This window comes from Onychostoma macrolepis, chromosome 14 (genome assembly GCF_012432095.1).
Source record: "Onychostoma macrolepis isolate SWU-2019 chromosome 14, ASM1243209v1, whole genome shotgun sequence".
In the NCBI taxonomy this organism is placed as follows: domain Eukaryota; kingdom Metazoa; phylum Chordata; class Actinopteri; order Cypriniformes; family Cyprinidae; genus Onychostoma; species Onychostoma macrolepis.
The window spans coordinates 7,105,893-7,130,387 of NC_081168.1; the positions used below are offsets into that span (position 1 = coordinate 7,105,893).

At 38.7% G+C, this 24,495-nt stretch overlaps 1 protein-coding gene across 2 annotated transcripts in view; it reads right to left on the minus strand.

Annotated features, from left to right (window-relative positions):
• Positions 1-251: 251 nt before the first annotated feature.
• Positions 252-24,495, minus strand: part of sorbs2b (sorbin and SH3 domain containing 2b) — a 47,441-nt gene continuing 23,197 nt past the window's right edge. Inside the window, exons 9-30 of one of the 2 annotated variants that reach the window (XM_058797361.1) lie at positions 24,059-24,200; positions 21,580-21,728; positions 20,195-20,261; positions 19,445-19,516; positions 17,836-18,049; positions 17,608-17,722; positions 16,662-16,745; positions 16,057-16,113; positions 14,002-14,051; positions 13,249-13,424; positions 11,349-12,887; positions 9,215-9,300; positions 9,018-9,064; positions 8,746-8,860; positions 8,526-8,654; positions 8,016-8,207; positions 5,270-6,121; positions 3,966-4,166; positions 3,032-3,145; positions 1,937-1,986; positions 1,671-1,777; positions 252-1,361 (exon numbers count right to left, since the gene is read on the minus strand). In XM_058797361.1, coding sequence (XP_058653344.1) covers positions 1,312-1,361; positions 1,671-1,777; positions 1,937-1,986; positions 3,032-3,145; positions 3,966-4,166; positions 5,270-6,121; positions 8,016-8,207; positions 8,526-8,654; positions 8,746-8,860; positions 9,018-9,064; positions 9,215-9,300; positions 11,349-12,887; positions 13,249-13,424; positions 14,002-14,051; positions 16,057-16,113; positions 16,662-16,745; positions 17,608-17,722; positions 17,836-18,049; positions 19,445-19,516; positions 20,195-20,261; positions 21,580-21,728; positions 24,059-24,200 — 4,608 coding nt within the window. In that variant the 3' untranslated portion in view covers positions 252-1,311. The remainder of the gene's footprint in view (positions 1,362-1,670; positions 1,778-1,936; positions 1,987-3,031; positions 3,146-3,965; positions 4,167-5,269; positions 6,122-8,015; positions 8,208-8,525; positions 8,655-8,745; positions 8,861-9,017; positions 9,065-9,214; positions 9,301-11,348; positions 12,888-13,248; positions 13,425-14,001; positions 14,052-16,056; positions 16,114-16,661; positions 16,746-17,607; positions 17,723-17,835; positions 18,050-19,444; positions 19,517-20,194; positions 20,262-21,579; positions 21,729-24,058; positions 24,201-24,495) is intronic. The other variant, XM_058797360.1, reaches the window with a different exon arrangement.

Sequence of the window (24,495 nt, forward strand, 5' to 3'; positions counted from 1 at the left end):
AGGATTTTACTGGTACATTAAGCACGTTGACAGACAGAGACTGCATAATTCCATGAGGTATAATATTACCTAAATTACATGTATTATTGGTTCATGTTTCTATTGACTGACACATTTACATTTCTTGCTTTACTGACTGGAATAAAACTGTTAGTCATACAGTCTCACTGGAAGATTGAAACACTGCATATTTTAAATCGAACATTTGAATATGAGAGTGTAGTCACTGTGCTGAACAGATCACAGACATAGAAAGTGAACAATTAACAATATATTAAGTATATCATAATGAAAAACGTTTGCTGAATGATCAAATAAACAAAAATAGATTTTCACGTACATTTCCTCACTCAAATTGAACCAATCGGAAGGCGACATATACAAAAATACATGGCTGCCAATTGCAGTTTAGTCATGTGCTCCTCTTATTGGCCATAAATAGATTACAGTGTGTAAACCAAAAGTGATGTGCAAGGTCACCCAACACAGAAATATTAATTATAGGCAGTAGAGACATTAATATGAGTCAGTTTACTACGGTTAACATGCCCATTTTGCCAAAACGCTTTTTGTTAGGGATATTGCATTCTCCAAAACGTTATCTCTTGAGATGGAAAAATATCAAAAATATTTTTTTCTTCTCTGTAAAATCCTTCAAATGCTCAAAGGAATGTCTGGAGGAAGAACGTAGAGCCCTAGAAACCCGGAGGTCATTCTTCTGAACCAGAAACTTGATAACATACTGAAAAGGTACATGCTGGCAGGAATGGTCATCTGTAATATCCACTGCCTGACACAAACATGACACCGCAATACTGTTCAGTCTATACAATCTAGATCAGATCAGACATCAGGTCCAGTGTACAAGGGGCACCACCAGTGCATCATTCCTCACCTACTGTGTTTCATCCTTCCAATGAAAGAAAACGTGCCTCTTAATAAATTACAAATAAATAGGGCACTTGATTACTCATTGTGTTGAAATTCATCAGCTTAGCTAGAAGGCAAGCGAACTGATTATTTTCAACTATGAGAAAAAATGTAGGCAACCAAATGTTTTAAAGCTTTTACTGAAATTCCTAATTAATGTAATGCTTTCGGAACTTAATTATCAACATATTTGAACCAAATGACATAAATGGTGCAATAACCCCTCGAAGGCCATTGGCTTCTCATCAGTTTCATCACTTTCCGTCAGTCCAACAGGTTGATGACTGGAACATGTCATGCTAATTCCAGCAGGTAGCTGTAAGTGACATTGTCCATCTCTCCACAGTAGATGTGTATTGGAAAACTCCATTTATTGCCGCTTCACGTAGTTCCAGGAAAGGTTCCAAAAAACTTGGTTCTCCTGGACGTTCCTAAAATATTAAATATGGAATGAGGCCAACATCATCTATATGATAAAAAATGGAAAGGCAAGTATGTGTGTGTGTACGTGTATTGATATATATGATTATAATTAGTAAAGTATACATTATAATGTCAAAAAATATCCACCTTATATATTTTTCTCTCTGAACATCCAAGGGCTGTTTGAACCATGACAATGTTGACAGTATTTTTTTGGTTGGAGAATAGCGCCAGCTAGTGGCAAATAAATGAACATCACTAAAACGCTCCTTGTGTAGTAACAAGCAACCTAATGAAAATGGAGTTTACAGTCTTACCCACAAACCATCCATCATCACACTTCTCCATGACGTCAATTACATCTCCCTCCTTCAGTTCCAGCTCATCTTCATTTCGTGGCATGTAGTTATACAGGGCTTGAAATCTGCGAGAGGAAAGGCTCTTTAAGTGTGTTTTCCACATTAGGTTATATTTCAGTATCGGGTCTTGCAATACTGACCAAATCCCACAATGGAATAATGTTAGCATAAAACAATAATCTACTTTAAATTCATGGATACAGAAAAGGGCTTGAAATACTCACGGTTCCCCTGCACCTTGAAGCGGATCATGAACATACGCTTGTCTTTGGGACTGAAAAGAGAGAAAACAGGAAAGGCCATTTAAATGTTTCCATCTCTCATTCTGCTGTATGTCCATCTGATACTGAGAGTTCAACTGTGCTCGTGGAGAACCATTGATGCAAAGCCTGAGGCCAGACCTGGATCAGCCGAGTATCTGAATTATGTAAATGCTCAAACTTTTTCAGATTTTTAAAAAGAAATTGCACTTTTTTTCAAATACGTGTGAGATCCAGGACCACCGGGGCTCAAGTTCTGGATTTCTAAGCCAGCAAATAACATATTTTCTAAAATATGTTTGATTTGTGGACTTAGAAACAGTCGAGAAATGCCTTAAATCCTAAAAACGAGGACTGTACTCCCCTTGTTTGGAAGGAAATGTGGGGAATAGGCCGCTTGCCTGGCCCTGGGGAGTACACCTTGTTTAAGCTGTGTACACAGGAAAGATCATTGGGACAGTCCCATGAGTAATCCAGACACTCCAAACACTCTCTACACATGGCTTAAACCAACGCTGCATGTACAAGCCAATCATCTCAACTGCTTTGAGCCACAAAAACCAAAAAAGACTGCAGAGATCCACTATTTGTGATCCAGGAAGTCAAGGACATGCGGGAAAACCACTTCCTGACACACTTCCAGCATGCAGACCAAACAAACTGTTATCACTCAGCAATGTTAGGAATTAAATGTTATTTTCTCGACCACAAAATGCACCGATGCACACAGACAGACAAGGCCGTGGTGTTAAGAGTATCCCTTATTCACTGACTCAGCATTCCTCCATATTGTACTGATGGAATGATACTGCGTACGGAAGCATCATGTGGCCATACGCTGACACAAATGTATGCCAGTATATATTGTATCATTCCAAATATGATTATATCCAGCTGTAGCAGCAAAAATGGAAAGAACTGCACTCAAAACAGTGAATTCCCAGGTCAAAAACAGTGAATGACATTATGCGTTGTGCAGGGATACTTTGAAAAGAGAGAAAACTGAATTTCCCTTGAGTCAAATGTGCCATTGCCACACAAGGTGCACATACTCCCTACCCTATGAGATGGCGAAATGTTTTGACCTCTAACAGGCGATCCGCAGGACCTCCTAGACATCACAGGGCTACGAGGGGGCTTACCAACAACCACAACATCACGCCTTAACACAGGCTGAAAGAACCAGAGCCGGGAGAAGTTGACATGAATGTTATGTGCAGTCATATATAAAAACATTTTACAAAAATATACACTACTGTTCAAAAATTTGGGGTCAGTATGTTATTTATTTATTTTTTTTAAAGAAATTAATACTTTTATTCAACAAGGATGCATTAAATTGATCAAAAGTGACAGTTAAGAGTTAAAAAAATTGTAATAATATAACAGTTCTTACTGTTTCTGATCAAATAAATATAGTGTTGGTGAACATAAAAACCTTACCAAACTTGATTTTTGAATTGTAGTCTAATATATTTATACAAAAGTGGGTTAACATGGAGTGAGTGAATATTTGTACTATTTACTCATGGCCAGAATTGTGCCTGTTTCTTTTGGTCTAAATGTCATTATTTTATTCCGTTATCCAAGCATCCGTTACGAGCGCTCTTTGTTAGTTCCCATGCCAGTGGACAGAACTAATAGGGCAAGGCCCATAAAGCTAATTTAAAGAATCCTAGGATAGTGAATTTAAAAGGTTTAGGTGATTTAAATATGTCTAAGACTTATTAATAATTACTGTCTCTAGCTCCCCATATAACTGTAATAATTTACCGTATGAACTACATTGTTCTGTGTTTCATTTATGAAGCGCACACACTGTGGTGCAGTATATCTCTCATGGAAATGCATACCACAGAGATGATGTACTTTAAGTTATATAGGCCACTTTAATAGGGAATGTTAGTGTCTGTATTATGGAGTGGTAAGACTAAGGGGAAGGGTGGAGGAAAATGAGCGCTAGTACAGTCACTAACAAGCACCTTGTCTTTACCTTGACCTTTGAGGAGCGGAGATCCTGTCGAGAGAACAGTTTTGCAGAGGGAGGGGGTGACTGTGAAACCCCGGGCAGAGGGGGGGTGGAGCGCGGGGAAGGGGGAGAGTATTTAGCCGATGAGGGCAGTGTGAACGGCAATGACATCTGTGAGGACAGGGGAGAGAGACGTGGAGAGGCATTCTGGGAAACTTCACCCTGCTGGTGTGGAGACGAAAACAGTTATACGTGCCACAGACACACGTTCATCATCCTCTACAGATGCTTCAGGATTTAAAGGTGAAGTGTGTCATTTTTTGTGCCGTTAATGACACCAAACAGAATTGCAAAAAATAGTGATGCACTGAAATCTTGGCAACTAAAAATATTCACAGTCAGCATGTGGCATGAGCCCTCTAAAACTGTTTCCGCCAAAACCAAAAATTTATTTCCAGCTGAGGTGGATGATATTGTTGGATTTATAATAGTTTTTATCATTTTAAAATGAATTTATAATATTAAAATGAACTCCTTTTTAATCTATCTTCATTTTGATGAACCAACATCTTTTAGTCTATGCTGTTTTCTTTTTGCTAACAAGTAAACAAAACTTCACTAAACATTATTTGTAGTGCGCCTACCATTCAATAATTGCAGTAAGCTTTGTGCTTCGTTACTTTCGGATCTGAATGGAAAGACGTAAATAAAACAGCTTGCACACAATATTACAATTCATTTACCTCAGGAAAGCCGTTAAATGTCCATAGCTTGTTAGTCATCCAGAAAAATAACTCCAGAGAGGAGCATTTTGCTAAATATACACCATATTATATATTAATTTTATTTTTACTTAATCTTTATTATTTAATGTATGCTTGAATTAATCTGTGATTTTAAAAAGAAAAGTAGTTTTTATCACAGCCACCATTTAATTGTTTATATTTCAACAACAAATTGGAGTAGAAACATTATTATATCATTGATTAAAAAACAGATTAATATAAAATTTAAATGTTTTTAAACAGCTCAGATTTTTGAGTGTTGATTGTTAAATAAATACGTTTCTATTATTATTCATTTTTAATAATAATATAAATAATAATGTTTTAATTTTTATTAATTTCAGGTTTGGTGTTTTGATAAAAAAAATAATAATAATAATTTCAATGCATCACATGCAAAAAATAATGACCAATAAAAAAAAAAAAGGATGTTCCAAAAACGTTAAATTTAGTATGTAGTCATCTAAAAAATTACACACTTCTCCTGTAGGAAATCTATTTTGGCTGTTCATTTGGGTGGTATAACCACACAGCGAGCACTACCTCAATATCTGACCCCTCACTATGGGCGGGCTGTACTGGAGTAAAAGTATTTGATGTCAGGGGTTCATTTAAGAAGCTGTTGTCTTCATTCGACTCCTCCTCTATAAACAGTCTGGGAAGCTTTTCCATTATATCTGGTTCCTGGCGATAAAATCCCTCCTCTTCTTTGAACGTGCCTTTTGATTGGCTGGCCTTAATGATTGACACTAACTCCTCACACAGATCATCCTCGGGGTCTTTAGGTGGAAGAATGTCCAATGGGGATTCATATGCCTCTAAAACAACCAAGTCAACAGGGCTGCGCGATTTAGGGGCGTCTGTCTCGATTGGTTTGTGGAGGTCTTTGCGATCTGAGAACAACTGCAGTTCTTTCTCGGCTAAATCTGCTTTTTGGCTGGAGAGGATCTCTATGACACTGCTGGACCTGGGGCTGGAGTCAAATATGGGGGAGATGGGCGAAGGAGTGAAGGAGGCGGAGGTGAGGTAAGGTTGAGGTGACGGGCTGGGATCAGGGGACATGTAGGACTTTGGGGAGGTGATGGGAATGAAGTGACCCTCTTTGAGCGCTGGAGTGGAGGTGTGGGGAGTGAGGGCTGGAGAGCGGCCCAGCATGGAGGAGGCAGGAGAAGGGGAGATGGCAGAGTCCAACACTTCATAGTATGGCTGGAAATTGGAAGGGAAGGGAGGAGGTGTGGGGGCAGGGGTTCCTGAAGGAGACAGACCCAGAGTGAGAGCCAGCCACTCGCTGGTGATGGCCTGAAGGTGTACGGCTCTCTGTGGACTGGGAGAAGATGAGGAGAGTGGACGGACAGATGGGGATGGAGAGTTGTAGAGGGTACGTGCAGATGATGGCTTAAGAGAAAGAAGGAGAGAGGGAGAAATAGAAAGTGATAGTGATGATACACACTGGAAAATAAGAGAACTGATGGAAATGATAATAAAAGTGACAGGAGAACACATGAAAGAGCATTCTGCAGTGTCACGAAAAAGACCACCTAAAAAATCTCGGCACCTTTATATTCAGTAAATCTGACTAATTCCAGGTGATTTAAGCAGTTTAAAGTTACAGTGTGGGGGTTGGATTCTGTTGTGTGTAGATTAATTGCCACTTGGATGTAAATAAAATCCCACCCATCATGTAAATTGGATTTCACATAATTTATGGCCATCATCAAGGGAAATTCTCTATATAGCATCCTAGGAATCGCTTCATTTTCTGTATAGAGCCAAAGCTCTGCTACACAGCAGAAACGCTGTCATTGTGAAAGCTTGTTGCAGTCACACACTCGAATATTGTAAAAAATCTCTATGTGGGAAACAGGCCTAAGACAAAAGGCATGAGCTACAAGGAAGGATATGCCATAATTAATCATTTTTAGAGCGCACCTGCTGACTGAATTGATTTGTGAGGTGGAAACAACAACAAGGTCACTAAGAGGTCATCTACTGTATAAACCAGCAATAAGAGTATCCTGTCCTCACAATACAAGCTTTCCACATTTATCCCGGGTGCTTTTCAAGAACTTCCTTCTCTTATGAAAGCTGAAATGAAAAGACCTTGTAGGACATTTTCTGGACATGATTGCGTGTGTATTGTGAATTTACATTGGCTCCAAAATGTTTTTATCCTTAAGCCATGTTTAAAAATGTATGAATCTTCCACAAATTTTTGACAACCAAGTGTCCAAATATGTTGTAATTTTAATAGTACACTACTGTTCAAGTTTGCGGTCAGTGCATATTTAATTGATTGACTTTCACATTGTTGCAAAAGCTTCATATTAGAAAAATTTGCATCATGGTTTCTGCAAAAAAATACAAAAATAAGTAAGAAGCACAACTGTTTTCAACATTGAAGTTAAAAAGAAATGTTTCTTGAACACCTTATTGATCATAAAGAGACTTCTTTCCAAAACATTACCAACCTAAAAATTCTTACCAGCTCCAGTGTATATCTGTTGATGTATCATTTAAAAGCTTAAAAAACTTGTTTAAAATGCAAAATATCTATCTTTTTAAGAGTATCTTAAGTGTCCAAATACAGTGTATGTACTGTAGTGCAAAGTTAAATTGTGTTTGCTATAATAAGAAAAGATACTAGTCCAGTCCAGTCCAGTCATATTAGTTCACCTTCACAGAGACTTTTCTTTCAGTAACAGCAGGAGCCGAGCAGCACATGTATAGCGCAGCAGGTCATGTGCACATTTTAATTAGCCTATACTGGATACTGGCAGGAAGTGTGATTAATCTGATATAATCCTGCTCTCGTGTGAGCGAAGGAATAAGCCTATACTTCTTTGTTCTTTAGATGGAATTACAACTCAAGGGCATTTAATCTGAATTCAGGCTTATTTTACACAACAAGCCAAAGGTAATCTAAAGATGACAGAGGTGATCTATTTTGGCACCGGGACAGCTGCCATTGGAGAAAGGATTAATTTTATACTTGCCACCTTGTTGGCACTGATAGTACTGTACATGACCTATGGCAATATGAGTAATATGAGATGAATGAGAGGCTTTACTGCTTCTGACGCCACCGTTTGTCGGCACGGATCATGTATTTAAAGTGTAAGTCAGTATTTATCCAGATAAGATTATACAGTCGCTTATCTGGATCAGAGGATATATTTTGTGGATGTAAGTTACCTAAAATTCAGATATCTGTAGTCACCATGATTTAAAACTCATGAGACTGTTTTAGACATTTTAGGTACATTAAGCGAAATTGCAGATGAAAACGTACCCTACTGTTTAGTCTGTCACTGGAGTAGCTGGTGGGTATACTTGGCCCAGGAGGTTGACCGGTACTTTGTACTGAAGTCTTCTTAACAACGTCCACATACGACACAGGAAAAATCCCTTGTTTGTTTGTACCTGGGATTTTGCCCTCAAACCAGTTTTTATCCACCTGCCGCAACAGAACAACACGCTCGCCCTGAAAGACACCAACACAAGATATATTTGGTGGATCGAAGGCAAAATTTGAGTGCAAAATGACCAAATCATAACCAATTATAATGTTTTTTTATGTTTAATATACAACTATATGGAGAAGCTGTGGCTGGTTGAGGCAAAAGTTCCATGTTTTGTTTTGTTCTTAAGAGTTCATTAGAACATTAGCATTTGGTAAAAAGTGAGAATTATTTAGCAAAAGACATGCTCTTAAAGTGGTAAGAAACATTAAGAAGTGGATTAATGAGCACTTGCTGAAACTAAAAGATATTTATGACACCAGTACTAAGAAAATGTTTACTTTTCTTAATGAAAGTTCCACATTAGTATCAGCATTAAAGTTGTAGCGGGCAATTGCTTCCCCAATTTCTTTGCTTTGGGCTGGTGGAGGAGGTCTAGCTGGCTGATGTCTCTCTGAAGGGGGGATTTTCTGTGAAGAGAGAAGTTAAAAGGGGCTACTTCAGACTTCAGAAGATAGTTAGTCATAATGATGTTCTATATATCATCATTAACGTACACACCTCCACATATGAGATGGGGAAGATGCCCACGTGTCCGCGGTGTTCTCCTTCATACCAGTTATTATCTATCTGCCGAGTGATGTATACCGTCTCCCCTTTCTTAAACGTCAGCTCTCTGGAAGGAAATAAAAGTCAAGTTAACTATATTCCACATGCAAAGGAATTATGCAAAGGAAATACATAAATAATACATGAAAATGTACTGACTGGTTGTAGCACATCAAATGCAGTAAAAACAGTAACTGGTGACATGGTTTGCAAGTTGTTCTTACTTTGCTGTCTGTGCTTTGAAGTCATATATTGCTCTGGCTGGCAGTTTCTGTCAAGTGAATGAAGCAAAGAAATCGAACTTTATTACATGTTGTCATGAGGTGGGTTTATTTGCAGTTTGATCAAAGCTTAGATAAAATATGAATGATACTACTAAAATTTAGCAGGAACATATTACAGAGTGATGCATATTCCCTACCTCTTTGACATCAGGGGTTTGTCTCCTGCTCTGTGGTGTGCGGCAGCCCACATCAGGGTAAGAGTATTCTCTGGATGTGTCCTGATCTAGAAAGAACAGAGAGGTAAAACGATTCAAAGACAAGCCTCGTAAAAGATCCAACACTATTATATTACATGCATGGGAACAAGCAATAGCAAAGGAAACAATGATTTGGGGCTTGATGAGAGAAATGCAGACAAAATAAAAAGAAAACAAGAAAAAGTAAATACAAACATATATTTTATTTGACCAGTGAAAAGTAAATAATGTAAATAAAAATATACACATATTTTGTTTGTCCATAATAATGAAGTAAGTGTCCATGAGTCATCTCAGAAGTTTTACACCCATCCTCTAGACTCGTATCCCCAGTATAGATCAGGTGTATTTATACTAGAAACGCAAATGGTTAGCAGGCATCTGTGCCAACTGTGGGCAAGCCCCCTTGCTCTGAACAGTCTTCATTTCTAAACACTGTGCACTATCGTATTTCTTAATGATTTTAAAAAACATCATAAAACAATGACTTTCTCCCAAAACAAATGACTAAAACTTTAGGTACTGAGGCTGATCTCATCAACTACGTCAGGTTTGACATAGTGTTAACACTCATAAGAGAGTATGTTTCTTCTCAAGCCAATAAAACCTCAAATCTGTTTTTAGATTGCATGCTTCAGCTGCTCAAGTCATCTGTCCAATGCTATTTATATAGAGTGAAACTTCACAAAGTGATATTTCTTTTGTGGCAAGCCCACACACGAACTAGTGTTCCTCTGGTGTTCTGATTCCCAGAGAACGTATGAACCTAATAAAATGTATACCTTCAAGGGTCTGCCAAATACAGCAATGTATTATTAATGGAGTAGGAAAATAACTTTAAATAAATGTTTGATCAAAGAAAAGCAAACACAATACAATGTGATATGAGAAAATGAAAGACATAGGGACAAAATCAAAAATAAAACGAGACAAGGCAGAGGATGTGGGTATGAGTCATGCTCTCTGATGTTCCCTGCAACATAACAATTCCTTCCTCTAAACCAGGGATGTCCAGTCCTGCTCCTGGAGGGCTACTGTCCTGCAGAGTTTAGCTCCAACCCCGATTAAACACACTTGAAGCAGCTAATCAAGATCTTCAGGCTTACTCGAAACTTGCAAGCAAGTTTGGAACTAAACTCTGAAGCAGTGGTTCTCTGAGCCAGTCCTGGGGACCCACTGGTCTGCACATTTTGAATGTCTTCCTTATTTAACGCACCTGATTCAGATCATCAGCTCGTTAAGAGGGAGCTCCATGAACTGGTGCTGGCTTCACATGCTATCGGAGTTATTGTAAATATCAGTTTACTAGTCAGAAATTGGACATGAATGGCTTCCCTAGTTGTATTTAAAACTGGGAAATAACTGGCGAGCCATAAACTTTAAATATGGCGGAGGAGAAAAACATTGCAGAAGAACTGTAAAGTTTTATTCGTTTTTCTCACAACATCTACATTGCTTTCTCCTGCTATTACAGTCATGGATATTCACGTATATATATAACCATTTATTGCATACTGTGTGCATTGAACACAGGGAAAATAGCATTTATTTGACCGAAATTTAGGAATCGTCAGCCAGTTGAATATCTAGATAGTGCTGTGAATGTTTACATGGCTACCAATTTTATTTAAAACCTGTTGGAAGTTGACTAAATATCTTCTAAAGTATACCTTTTGGCTTTAATCAAATTTCCCCAAGAAACAGACAGGAATGAATAGGCTGTCCTCCATGATTTCTGTTCTTTCTGACAACAAAGCACTTGAACACGACAAACTCTAATTACAGCTTCAGAAGTGGGAAGTAGGAAGTTTCCGATAGCATGTGAAGGCAGCATGAACTGAGTATGTCAGATATGACAGAAATACAAAATGTACAGAGCAGTGGGTACCCAAAACCGAAATTGAGGACTACTGCGCTAAAGGATGTTGGCCTTCCAGGAGCAGTTTTGAACACCCTTGCTCTAAGCAAGCACATTGACAAACACAAATGGAACATAGCAATGGTGGAGGAGTAGAACTCAAACACGGGGGACAGAAGGGGATTTGGGAAACCAGAGATGATGAGTAGAGTCCACCTTGATAGCAGTTTTCAAAGTTGTGTTTCCTCTGGTTGTTGTTGCTGTCTATATGGTTGTGAGAGGCACTATGGGATAGGTGTGAGTACTCGGATTGGTGAGTGTCCTGGCTGGGCATCCCGTCAGGCTGTGGGTGGTAAGAGCGAGGCTGAATTGTTGGGCTGTTTCTCTCCAGCGCGTGTAGAGACGAATTCCTCTCAGGAATGTCGGGAAGTAACTCCACCAGCAACCTATGAAGGATGCTGTTGTCCGGCAGGTTACCCCTGTGCTTCTCAGCGCAGATGTGGTCGTAGATGTCTTTCAGGGCTGAATCTAGAGCCTCATACATACAGCTCTTAGAGTTTGGCACTCGAGAAAAACTCAAAGGTGACAGGTTCTTCCGGCGGAAAGGCACTGGGCTGACCAGGAAGGCGAGTTTGCTGAGGCCGAACTCAGACTCTTCTACTCGCAAATGTTGCCTCCGGTCCTGCTTGGCCCTCTCGTGCTTGATCATAGTGGTGAAGCGCGTGTAGGAAGCCGGGCAGCGGCCCTTACAGGAGCTCACAAGCTGCCTGTGATAATGATGGTGGTGCCCGGATCCACAGAAGCTCTCGGAGGAGGCAAATGAACACGCGTCAAACTCCCTCTCGCTACAGAAGGATGATCCCTCAATCTGGATGAAGTCGCTAAGGTCAGACACTACAGCATCATGCTCACTGTCTGAGTAGTCGTGTTGCATGGCAGAGTTTTGTAATTGGTCACTGGTGACTTGAATGTGGATTGGCACGTGGGTGTTTATCTTGGGGTATTGAGGCCGTCCTTCAGGAGGATTTCTGGCTGGTGGTTCTTCATCCAGTAATGACTCAATAGAGAGGCTACGCTTGGGACTGCTGGCCCTCCTACAAGAACTCCTGATCAGGCACTCGTCCCCAAGATTTGGCATGGATTTGGACTTCTGGATCAGACTTTCGAATTCAGAAATCCTATTGTGCACCATGTCCCGAGGCACCTCTTCGTTACAGCCCTTGTTGCCAGTGCGTCTGTCCTTCCGCTGTTCGCTCTCATACTTATGGATCCTGGCTTTGACGGAGCATATCACCGTAGAGTTTATCAGCTCTTGTCGGTTGATGTGATGCATCTTTTTGTAGAGTTTGAGGAAGCCTGGTGCATCGTGGGCTGAGCGGTGCCTTGTCCTCTCCCTAGGATCCTCAGACTCTTGGGCGCCAATGCATTGTGATGCCTCTAGTTCCCCGTTGTGCAACAAGGAGCCGGTGCTTTCCGAACGGGTCTGCACTTCCTTTCTCCTCCCCTCAGAGAGAAGGTCATCACAACTCCAGGATTTGAGCTTAGACGTGGTCTCCTCTGAGATCATCCAGTCTTCTAGGTTCTCTTGGGCTGTTTTCCAGCCTTCAGGGAGGCTGGAGAAGCCTTCTGAAACAGCTGGGACAGCCATGAAACTGTCCTCATTTTGCCCTTTCTTTTGATATGTGGATTCTGAGGTAGCATGGTTTGGACTTTGACAATTTAAATGTGTTGTGTGCATATTGCTCACATCCCCACCTTAGATATCCACCACAAGCAGCATGGTAAAAAAGAGACATGAGAAGACATTAAAAGGTAATTGACCCACAGGAGAGAAAAGTAAGGATATTTATACTACGACCTGGAGGAAAACTGGAAAGAAATCAGACATCTTGATCAACAAGGCCTCGATGAATAAAGAAGCAATTGATATGCTACACTACACTGAGGCAAAATTGTAAACACTAAATAATTCATTGAACTTTATTCATGCAAAAGGAAAGTCGTTTAAAATTCTGCTTGTGCTGCGAGGAGCAAAATGAAAATTGCCTGTGAACCTTCCCCTGTTGCTTTTTCTTATAATAATGTGCACAAGTCTGGCTGCTTGTCTGATGTCTACCTTTAGTCCTGGTGGCGGCGGGGGAGCTGGGGCTGGTGAGGGGATTCCTCTGGGTGCTGCTGCTTCTGGGCAACTCTAGTGGTCTGACAGACGTTTGTGTGGTGCCCACACTGCTCTGAGCCCTGGGCTGAGCGGCTGCAGGTTCAGATTTCCGTCTCTTGTTATCACTGGCAGAGCTGCAGAATCAATGTGGTTGAAAATTTGTAAATAATATATTCAAAACATGCAATAAACAATGTTAAAAAAGGAGAACAAGTTTAGAATGCAATGCAATCCAAAACTCCATTTGAAAATAATGCCATGGTTTCTCACCTGTACAGTGACCTCAAAATATATTGGAAAGCAAAAATCAAACCAAGTGGCATTTTTTGCATGTTTGCAAAATGTTTCACAAGAAGAAGTCTGTGAGATTTGATAGTATTGTATATTATATATTATGTATTAATTATATTATAAAATACTTTAGTGATTGATACAAAGAAATATCAAAAATAAGACAAAAAGTAGTCAGACAACTTTCTGAATGTTATAGAAGAGCAAGTTCTGTAATGTCATCATCTGCACTATGCATCCCTTAAGACTGATCTTGGGACCAGTTGGTTGAAAGTCATTGCAAAAATGTTTTGAGAAAAGATCTGTTTCCAGTGTTACTTTGTTTGATATTTTAAAAACATAGATAGATGCTTTTAAAAAATCTATGCAATAAACTATATATTTGTGTGACTTATTTCAATGCATTTACAGTTAACCTACCTTGAGAGCCTTTCAAGGCTCCTCTCTATGGATGGCTGATAAAGGGAGGTCTGCAACAGACGAAGGAGAAAAAGCAGGGTGAATTCTTTGCTTATTATCCAAACTTGCTTTATAGTATGTTCCTTGATACTCAGCGCTATCCTTCACAAATCTAACAATGTTTAAAACATTGAAACTCCCATGTCTGGACAGAGTGACGTGGGCCAGCTGTCCCTTGAAAACCCAGCCATTCCCAGGACAGCTAGACGCGTTAGATCACTTACGAGGGTTTCTATGTCGAACAAAGCAGGGAATTCCTTGTACGCATGGCTGGAGTAGATAATCATCTTCCTGTTTGCTGAAGCTCTGAGCAGTGTTATCTGGAACAGCTCTTTAGACCAGCAGCAGACGCCCCTCGCGTTTTTTTAACCCTCTTTAAAAGTAGCCCAAGCATGCAGTACCAGGAATGTCTCCTCAGTGTGACACATTTACATCTAGTCAACATAAATACTGCTCTGAGTGACAGATACGACACTAGCAGGCTCAAAATTGGGCTGCAAAGCCTCTGTGACAATTTTTAGCAATTCTTTGTTTGGATTTACAGCATCCCTCAAACCATAACTGTTACTACACTGGCCTCTAAGTTACGTTCTCTCCTTACAGTGGTCAGTAGCAATTCACATGGAGCAAGTGATAAAAAAAAAATTGCATTTTTAAGAAATTTTTCACTAAAAAGCTGCGCCACTTGCATGTGGTAGTTATATGCCTGTGCATATGTCTTGATCACTAACAAATTCAGTTTAACTATGTGCAAAATGCACTGAAATATGCACTCTTTCGATCACGCCCCTCTTCTGTGTAAATATATTATAAACATCGATCATTATAGATGTACCATAATTACAAAACATATGCATTCAATGCTACTTGATTTGCATAATTCTGAATAGGGTGTGAGGACAACTTAGTGTGTACACATGAAAGCGACACTATTAATTTATTCTTAATTAATTATTCCCATTGACAGCCAGCAAACTATATTTACAATGACAGAAAAAAAGTCTGTGAGTGAAAGAGGAGATGTAATATGATACTGTAGATGGCATGCCCATAGATCCTTCACTACTACAAACTCATGGACAGAATCGGCAGATGACAGCCAGGAGGAAATGCTCCTGTCTCATGATAAATAAATGATGTAATACAAGAGAGAAATGTCATTATGATAAGAGAAGCAAATGCAGGTGTACATGCATTCTTGAGACATGGGACAAAACATGTCCCACACTATCACCTGCAATTGCCTTTGTAAATAGCAGCACTTAGACTTTAATAACAATAATCAAAGAGGATCATTAGAATGTTCTTAACACAAATTTGCCATGCTATCCTAATGTGCAGGCAATTATTTATTTAATCAAAATGTAGAAATTACATTAGGTGTTTGCTAATATTTATAATACATATTTTCAAAAAGAAAAAAAAATTATATCAGATTATTACATTATTTACATGTATAAGAGTGTTAAGAGCTATGGCAAAGGAAAACAAGAAGAAGCAGGAGGCTGCACTAAAGAGATGGTCCTCACTGCAGAACACAAGATCCAGGGGGCGAGGTTGGATCCAGATCCAACTCCTCCCACCTTACATACACCTAAACCTTCCTGTCTCCACCCCCTGATCCCTAAACCCACCCATCTCTACCCCTAAACCTACCCATCTACACCCTTAAACCTACCAATCTCCACCCCCTAGATGTGGATCTTTGTCCTGCAGTGAGGGGCTACTGGACTTCTGAACTTCTGTGTTTAACAGACTATTTCTAAGTAATCCTCCTCTTTGCATAAACGTTTATTTTCTCAGTTCTGTAGTCCAATTTGTGGCATATCCTCAAGAGGTCATTGCTTTACTCGAAACAATGGACTTTGTGTTAGAATTGAAGTTAAGTGATGTTAAATGAGGATGGGTCGAGAAGGCAGTCACTAGCCTATTTCTGTTAATTTCTCTCTTTCGTTCTCCAAGTTGATCATGAAGCAGTTAATCATTTAGTCAATCACTCATTCATTCATTCTTTACCTCCGCCCGGAATCGAGGAGAGCTCTCTGGATTGTAATCGAGACGTTTTTTTGGAGGCTTCACCCAGAGATGGGACAGAGGCGGGAGTAGCAGAGAAACGGTGACATAACAAGGGAGAAAGTAAAGTCACATGACTATGAAAGCAACAATGTGACGACCACAAACTAAAGTTGCGTATATGCAACAAAAACACTACACACTGCAGTACACCTCCTGTTATATAAACACAACATATAGCACGCCAACCCAAAGACTACTAAACTACACACACCTTGCACAAAGAGTGAACATCTAATTTGTAATGTCATGCAAATACGGTCAAACTAATCCACATCAGTAGTTGAATGTGTGCAAATCAAAGCCGCAAATGCAAAGACACAAATTCTAGTGGGAGGAAGCAAGGCTCATTTACATTTAACCCTGATATTAGTTATTAATCACACTCCAGCACATGTGTTACAGTGTCCAGAATTGTCTACTCATTCCAACCAGTCATTTCAGACATGTCCACAGGCCGACAGCATGTGCAGCACGTATCTGACCTTTCCACCCCCACACCAATCACAAGCGGCATGCTAGCAGCACCAAACCAAAGCCACACTTACCGGCCGCCCAAACTCCAGTTCAGCAAAGAACTTATACCATGGCTCATTCTCTAAATCTATGTCCTCTGGCCTTAAGTTACTTGTCTGGTGTTGGTAATGAAAGCAAGTGGGGGGAAGAAGACGAAAGGAAGGGATGAAACGAGGTAATCATGCGAATGTGACAGTCAGATACAGATGTAAAATGAGGAATGGCAAGAAATAAGGGAACATTGTTGATTTGTGAAGTTCAGCAGAGCACAGAACTATTATTACTATGTTGAAAATAGCACCAGAGCAAAGGCTGTTTTTTATTTTCCGCTCCTATCCAGCAGAGGGCAGCGGCACATAACAAATTCTCACTGACTGCAACAAGGACAAACTGCTCTAGCAGGAGCAAATTGGTTTCTCTAACCTTATTAGTGACCTTGACCACATTACGCTCTAATGGACCCGCAATTTATCTGCTCTATTGAGTGATTCTGCACAGGCTTGCTGAAGCACTTCAGCTCGATTAGGGCAAATGTTTGTGGAGGTTCTTTTAACAAATACAGAAAGCCCATCATGTAACTTCAACTGATGCCACATATATTGTCAATACAATTCTTTTAATATACAAGAACAACTCAGTTTAGTTAGTCTATCAGCATTCGGTGTATCATGCCTGCAGCGCTGCTGACACTGGGACTCACCGATTGATAGTATTTCATTAGTGGCATCTGGCTTACGATCTGTCTATACCCATAAAGCCATGGGGCATTAATTCTAAGATCAATATGTTTGTGCCTTCAACAACTCAAATTGTAAAAATGCTTCATAAATTTTATGAACTTTGTGTAACCAACTTTAAACAAACCATAAATAATTAAGTTACTTTTAAAACATGCTCATTTTATTCCATTCAGTGCCATTTTAAAAGTTCAGACAAAAATTATGACATATTACACATTAAAAGTCACTAAACACTTACCGCTTTCTCTTGCTCTAAAATAGATGACTTCCCCGGCTCATAGTCAAAGATACTCCTTGGCTCTGCTCTGTATTTCCGTGTGTCCACCTTTCTGTCAGGAGGCCCCCACTCATTCCTGCAACAAAAAAATAAATATTTCCTGAAAATTGGGACGTAGTAGTTGATTTCACATCTGAAAATCCTTTAAATTTGCCTGAGAAGTATTTTCATAGTATAGATGATTCTCACATGTCAGGTGTGCTTCTGCCTCTCTGTGGTGCCTCTCTTTCGCTGGATCTCTGCTGTGTGGATGCTGATGTGGGCAGAGGAGACGGGAGAGAAGAGGAGGCAGGCACCCTGAAACTGTATGTGCCGTTATCAGAGACGCTCTTGGTGATGGGCCGGTAGGTGCTGGTTTTAGGTGCAGGATGAGCCTGAACAGCATTAGGTGCAGCATGCTTATCTGAAAGAAATAACACCACATAATATAACAAATATATAATACTAAATGTAATAAATAATAATAAACAATACTAAATAATTCTTCCAAATTAATATAGTACATTGTAACCAATTTTTACAGTTTTATTTATTTTTTTGTATATATGTGACTTTGGAGCACAAAAGCAGTCATAAGGGTCAATTTTTGAAATTGCGATTTATACATCATCTGAAAGCTGAATAAATAAGCTTTCCATTGATGTATGGTTTGCTGAATAGGACAATATTTGGCTGAGATACAACTATTTGAAAATCTGTAATCTGAGGGTGCAAAAAATCTAAATATTGAGAAAATCGCATTTAAAGTTGTCCAAATTAGGTTTTTAGCAATGACCTGGAGTAATGATGCTGAAAATTCAGCTTTGACATTACAGGAATTAATTACATTTTAAAATATTTTTATATTGTTTATCAAATCGTAATAATAGTTTACAATGTTACACAATATAAAAAAAAAAAATTGATTCTTAACAAGGCTGCATTTATTTGCTAGAGTATCATTTTGATATAAAAATGCAGTTTAAAAACTTAAAATTATACTTTATCAAATAAATACAGCCTTTGTATGCATAAGAGGCAGTCGTGGCCTAATGGATAGAGTCGGACTTGTAACCCGAAGGTCGCGGGTTCGAGTCTCAGGTCCGGCAGGAATTTTCGGTGGGGGAAGTGAATAACCAGCGCTCTCTTCCACCTTCAATACCACGACTGAGGTGAGACCCTTGAGCAAGGCACCAAACCCCCAACTGCTCCCTGGGAGCCGCAGCATTGGCTGCCCACTGCTCCGGGTGTGTGTTCACGGTGTGTGTGTGTTCATTACTGGGTTAAATGCAGAGCACAAATTCCGAGTATGGGCCACACGTCACTCTTTAAATTACTATCATAAGTATATGTAACGTGTAACAAGGACACTAAAATAAAGTGTTTCCAAAAAAAGTGAATTACTAATTATACTTATTCCTATTGGTTTATGTAAGCAATAAGGAACGAGAGGTCGTGCTATATCGTGACGCTTCGCGTCGTCAAAATTAAAGACGAAAGATACAACATAATGCCAGCAGGGGTCACTCATACTTCATTAAATAAATAACAAACAGTTAATTCTGCAGAAATACATAATAAATGAAACAGTTATGATGCTATATTATTGATTGTTTATGTTGCTAAGGGTGGTTGCTAAGGGTGTTGCTCAGTGATACACAAAACCATTGGGTATCGTGAATAAAAAACAGCTGCTGACCAATCAGAATCAAGGAATGGAACTAAGCGTTTTATAAACTAGTTTTATTGTTTCTTCTAGTTTTGATTATTTGGTATTAACATTATTTGGTAATAAAATAATACTAAATCAAAGAAAGACCTTGTTTGGAAATAGTTGTGCCAGTACTTGTAACAGGATCTGTGGCAATACGGGACCCAGACCACTCATTATCTGTGAAAACAAATAAGCAAACATGATTAATATGGATTACATGCATCACAAACAGGAACTGCATACAGAGTGCTTTAAACCTAATAATGTAAACAAACTCATTTGTAAGCAGGATGTGGGAGTAAGACAATTAAAAAGACATAATAAGATGTAAAATGAAGGGTTTGATCCTGTGACCCCTGTAATCTCTCAGGCAAACCCCCTGACAGTCCAATCCCAATAATGAACGCACTTGCAATCCACAACCTGCTGAGTAAAGCTCTTTTATTGTCACTCCTCTTTAGGTTGCACTTCTCTGCAAAAAAATCTATCCCCTTAGCCAACAGGTCCATTATCACACAGAAAATACAGGAGATTCTGTATATTCCTTGAAGTCATAAAACCAACCAAAATAATAAATTACAAAAGTGCACAAACTAACACAAACTATAATAGTTTGCAAAAATGTTTTCTGTCCATTTCTATGTTGCATAAGTGCTAAACAAATAGCTCTAAAAAGTGAAATGAAGAAACTGAACTAAAAATAATTTGGTATGTATGTGCTTAACTAGAAAATTCCTTCCAATAACCACATATTAGGCTTTTTTCCCCCCCTTCTTAGGGCTTATCATTTCTTAATATTAGCATTGATTTTTAAGGTAACGGTGGTAGATATAAAAAAAAAAAATCCGGTCTTACCTGGTTTAGGCACCACATGAATCTGTTTGAACATGGTCTTGTACCAATCTTTTGGCCTGTCGACAGTCTAAAACAACACACAAAGCAAGCATTTTTAGATTACAGGCTTTCCTAGCTCTTACAGATTAAGATTCCAAGGTCCAGAAGCAAAGTTTAGAAAACAAATAGCAACCCAAATGTGCTCCGTGACCTTGAGTCCAAAACTCTGCATGTAAAAGGCTCCAATAAAAATGCTGATGCAACTGGTCTCTCCACGTTAAGCTGAGAGAGACACATCACTGTCTGTCTGCTGGCCCATCAATGATGCTGAGCACAGCTGCCCCTGTTTCCCTGGGGCTAAATAAAACTCTGTGTGGGAAAATGCAATTTAGCGCACAAATCAAAACAGCCCGTCCCATGTGACCAGAGACCGACTGAAGATTAATTCTGGAATTAACAATTATAGGTATGCACTTCCGACAATGTCTCCAGAGCCAATAAAGAGTCAGGGAGCTTTCTCAAAATGAATGCTAAGCTTGTTTATTGCATTTTTATGTTGTTGACAAACTCTAAATAAGCCAGTAGTAGTTACAGTATGAAGTTCTTCAGTAACATATAGGTGTTTCTTTTATGTGCCAGAGGTTTATTTATAATAAAACTAACAGATTTAAAAGTCATTTTCATTATAAAAATAACACATAAAAACTGTCTTATAAACTTTCTGCCATGCATTCATCATTTATATTTGTACTTTTCAAATGCATTGTTATATAGATAATATAGATTTTTATTGTTCTATCCATATCCCAGATCCAGACTTTTATATTTTATATTTATCAACATATAAAACAATTATCTAAAAAAAAACCCTAAATTAATCATAATTTTTTTTATATATATATTTCCAGTTAAAATTATTTGTATAAATTTAGAAATATAATTGTGAACAGAATATTTTATTGTGCATCATTTGCAATTAATGTGTAATTTTGTCAAATTCTTAAGTGTAAAAAATATTAAAAGTGACGTGACATGAAGTAATACATAATTATTTATGTATTATTTATTTGTGTATTTAAGATACATAAAACAGTACCTAAATGCTAGCTAAACTGGAAGTTATTTTACTGCAAACCTGTAATTTTCCTCATAAAATGTTGTAAAACACAGTACATTATTTGTGGTAAGAATAGACATTGTGGTAGAAATGTTCATAATGTTTATAAAAAAATTCCACCATAAATGCACACAGTTAAAGAAACTATAATTTGTTAAATAATTTGCTTCTGTGACTTGAGTGCACAACAAAAATGTATACAATAATACTAAAGGATTATATTCATTCTGAGCTGCACAGTATAAATATGGAAACAAAAGATTAACATCCTGGAACAGCATTCACTCACCGTCCGTATGGCAACGGGAATCCCTGACTCATCCACAGGACCGATGCCAGTATAGAGCGGAGCTTTCCCTGTTGTTTCTTTCCTTTCAGTCTGTGGCGCTCGTGCAGGAGGATCCACGTTGGCGTAGATGGGAGTGCTAGACTCAGAGGCTGATGGGAGGAAGACAGGGTCAGGTTGGGGGGTGTGTGTTTTTAGTAATTCCCATGGAACTAAGCATCATTCCCATGTCAGTAACTGAGAAATACAGCCAGGTCAGGGATGCAGTGCAGACTGTATTTCCAAATCAGGAGAAATAATCCATAAATATGTTGATTCCAGTATTCCGGCATAGAATAATAAACACAGAAAGCAGCTCTCCACTCCACAGTTCTCTGGCATGTACAGGCATTCAGACTGAAGCCTTTTGGGGAAAAACAGCAAAATGGGCTCTGGTTCGGAGACAAAGGCCAGCCTCACGCACACAGACGCTGTAATCCCAGTGTCTCAGCTCCTCCCTCACCCCAACCGCTCCGGCTCTCAGATTTGAGCTTAATCCCAGGCATTTGCCACTTGGGATTAGAGAGATTGCGGGCGCACACTCAGAGCGGACCAGTCGAGATACGCTTAGTGTCACAGGGGCAGTAAACACCGCTTCAGTCAGGTCACATTTACTTACGCACTAGTACTTCATTAGAGCCTGGCACATCACACCAGTGACCAGGGAGAACTGCAACGCTTATGACATACACTTGGCTGTGCAGATATTTCCAGGCCGGATGAATAGTATTAGAATTACTTAAACATCAACAATAGCATTTCTGGAATATGTATTTTTATGGTTCTGCTACTTCATATCATGTCTTTGATTATTTTATAAAGCCATGTTCACTTATTATGGCTGGGTATCAATGCAGACTTCCTGATTCGATTTGATTCTGATTCACAAACTCCATTAGATTTTGATTTGCTATATTTCATGTTAACTTTGCTAACATATAAGAAAAATATTTTCTCTGCTAATGCTGTAAATTACACATGTGAGTGTTTCAGACTCATTAAAACTAATAATTGAGTATTATTGAACTATTAATTTAAAAAAATGCTTCAGGACAACACCGGTCACACAGTGTCATTCATTCATGGATCAGACTGCACTGATCATGCTGTATGTTTTTGATTCAGCAAAGAGGACCAGCTTTTGTGAGTCATTTGTTTCAATCAGACTACACTGATCATGCTGTATGCTTTTGATTTTCTAAAAATACTGTCTTAAAAGAGCAATTTATTCATGAATCAGACTGCACTGGTCATGTTTTTGATAAAAAAAAAACTAAAAAAAAAACTTAAGAGAGTCATTTGTTCATTAATCAAACCACAGTGATCATGATTCATGTTTTTGATTCACTAAAAAAGATTAACAACAAGCAGCAGGGGAAATTTTGGGATTCTACGAATCATTATTGGGATTATTTAAAGAAAAATCGTTTTCTTGGAAAAATAACTTTTTCCAGACCTATTATTTATTTTCCACAATTCGAGAGAAAAGTTTATATATGTTAAGTTTGGGTTTATATAATATATGTGTGTGTACTGTGTATTTGTATATATAAATACACACATACATCTATGTATATGTTTAAAAAATATATGTAATTTAAAGGTGCACTAACAATGTTGATATTTGAAAGCACCAAAACAAACATGCCCATACCCCAACAGGACCTCGCCCCTATTTTGATATCTCTACCCCACACATACGTACACAACCCTGGCATAACGACAAAATCGCGGAAACAAGCGAAGATGTCACACAAGCAAATTCAAACAAAAGCCAACACGGAAAAGTTATGTGAAACAAAGCAAAATCAACATTACTCACCAATCAAGAAGAAACAACGCAACCTCAGCATCCGATTCGAGCCCTTCCCGCTCCTTGAGTTTCACAAACTCCTCCGCTGGAAAGTTGCTCCGATATTAACGCAGGTCCGACCTCTTGCCTGATCGTAACCCTTCTTTTTAATGTTTTGTTCCTCTGATATTTTCCTCTTTTTTATCTTCCATTTCTCTCTATCTATAATCCATATGTGCACTCAAATTGAGCACTCTCTTCTCTCTATCATTACAAGACACGCCCCTTACTGCTGATTGGCTGCAGGTGTGTTTTGGGACACGGTCCGACACTGTGGTCAAAAGCGTTTTTCAAAAATTTCTTAGTGCACCTTTAAATCATATATATATGCATGTAAATATTTCTTGAATATATACATGTACATGTGTGTATTTATGTATACATATACACAGTACACACACTCATATATTATGTAAACAAACTTTAATTGATTTGACAGCCCTAATACACATATAGCCTGTGGCTGTAGTTAAAAATGAGATGCAATTACCTAATTCATTCTCCTTGTTCTTTCCAATGATGAAATCAATAATGACTGTGAACGTCATTCACAAGAGCATGTGGAAGTGTTAGATTAGCTTCAGTACTCACCAGTGCTTCTAGCCTGCTGCATGGCTGTAATACTAGGGCTCAGTGAAGGAGGAGGGGGGTATGTTGAGGGAGAGAAGGGTCTTTGAAAGTGACTACGAGGACTTGCTGGCACACTCAGACCCCCGTTCACAGTCATCTGACCCTGTATAACACAACACAAAGATCCTGTTAACTGAAGAAACCTCTTTAGGCATAATAAATTACATTGAGATCGGACTCTTGTGTCACAGATGACATCTGTTAGCCTTAATGAAAGTTGACAGAGGATGAAGAATGAAATAACAAACAATGAAAACAAAACCCCAAAAGATTTGTGGATTGACTAGTAAAATAAACATACAAAATACAATGCCCACCCACTGAGATAAAAACAACAACAATGTATTTTAGTAGAATAGCTTTCAGTGTTTGGATTTATTTATTGATTTCCAGGATTA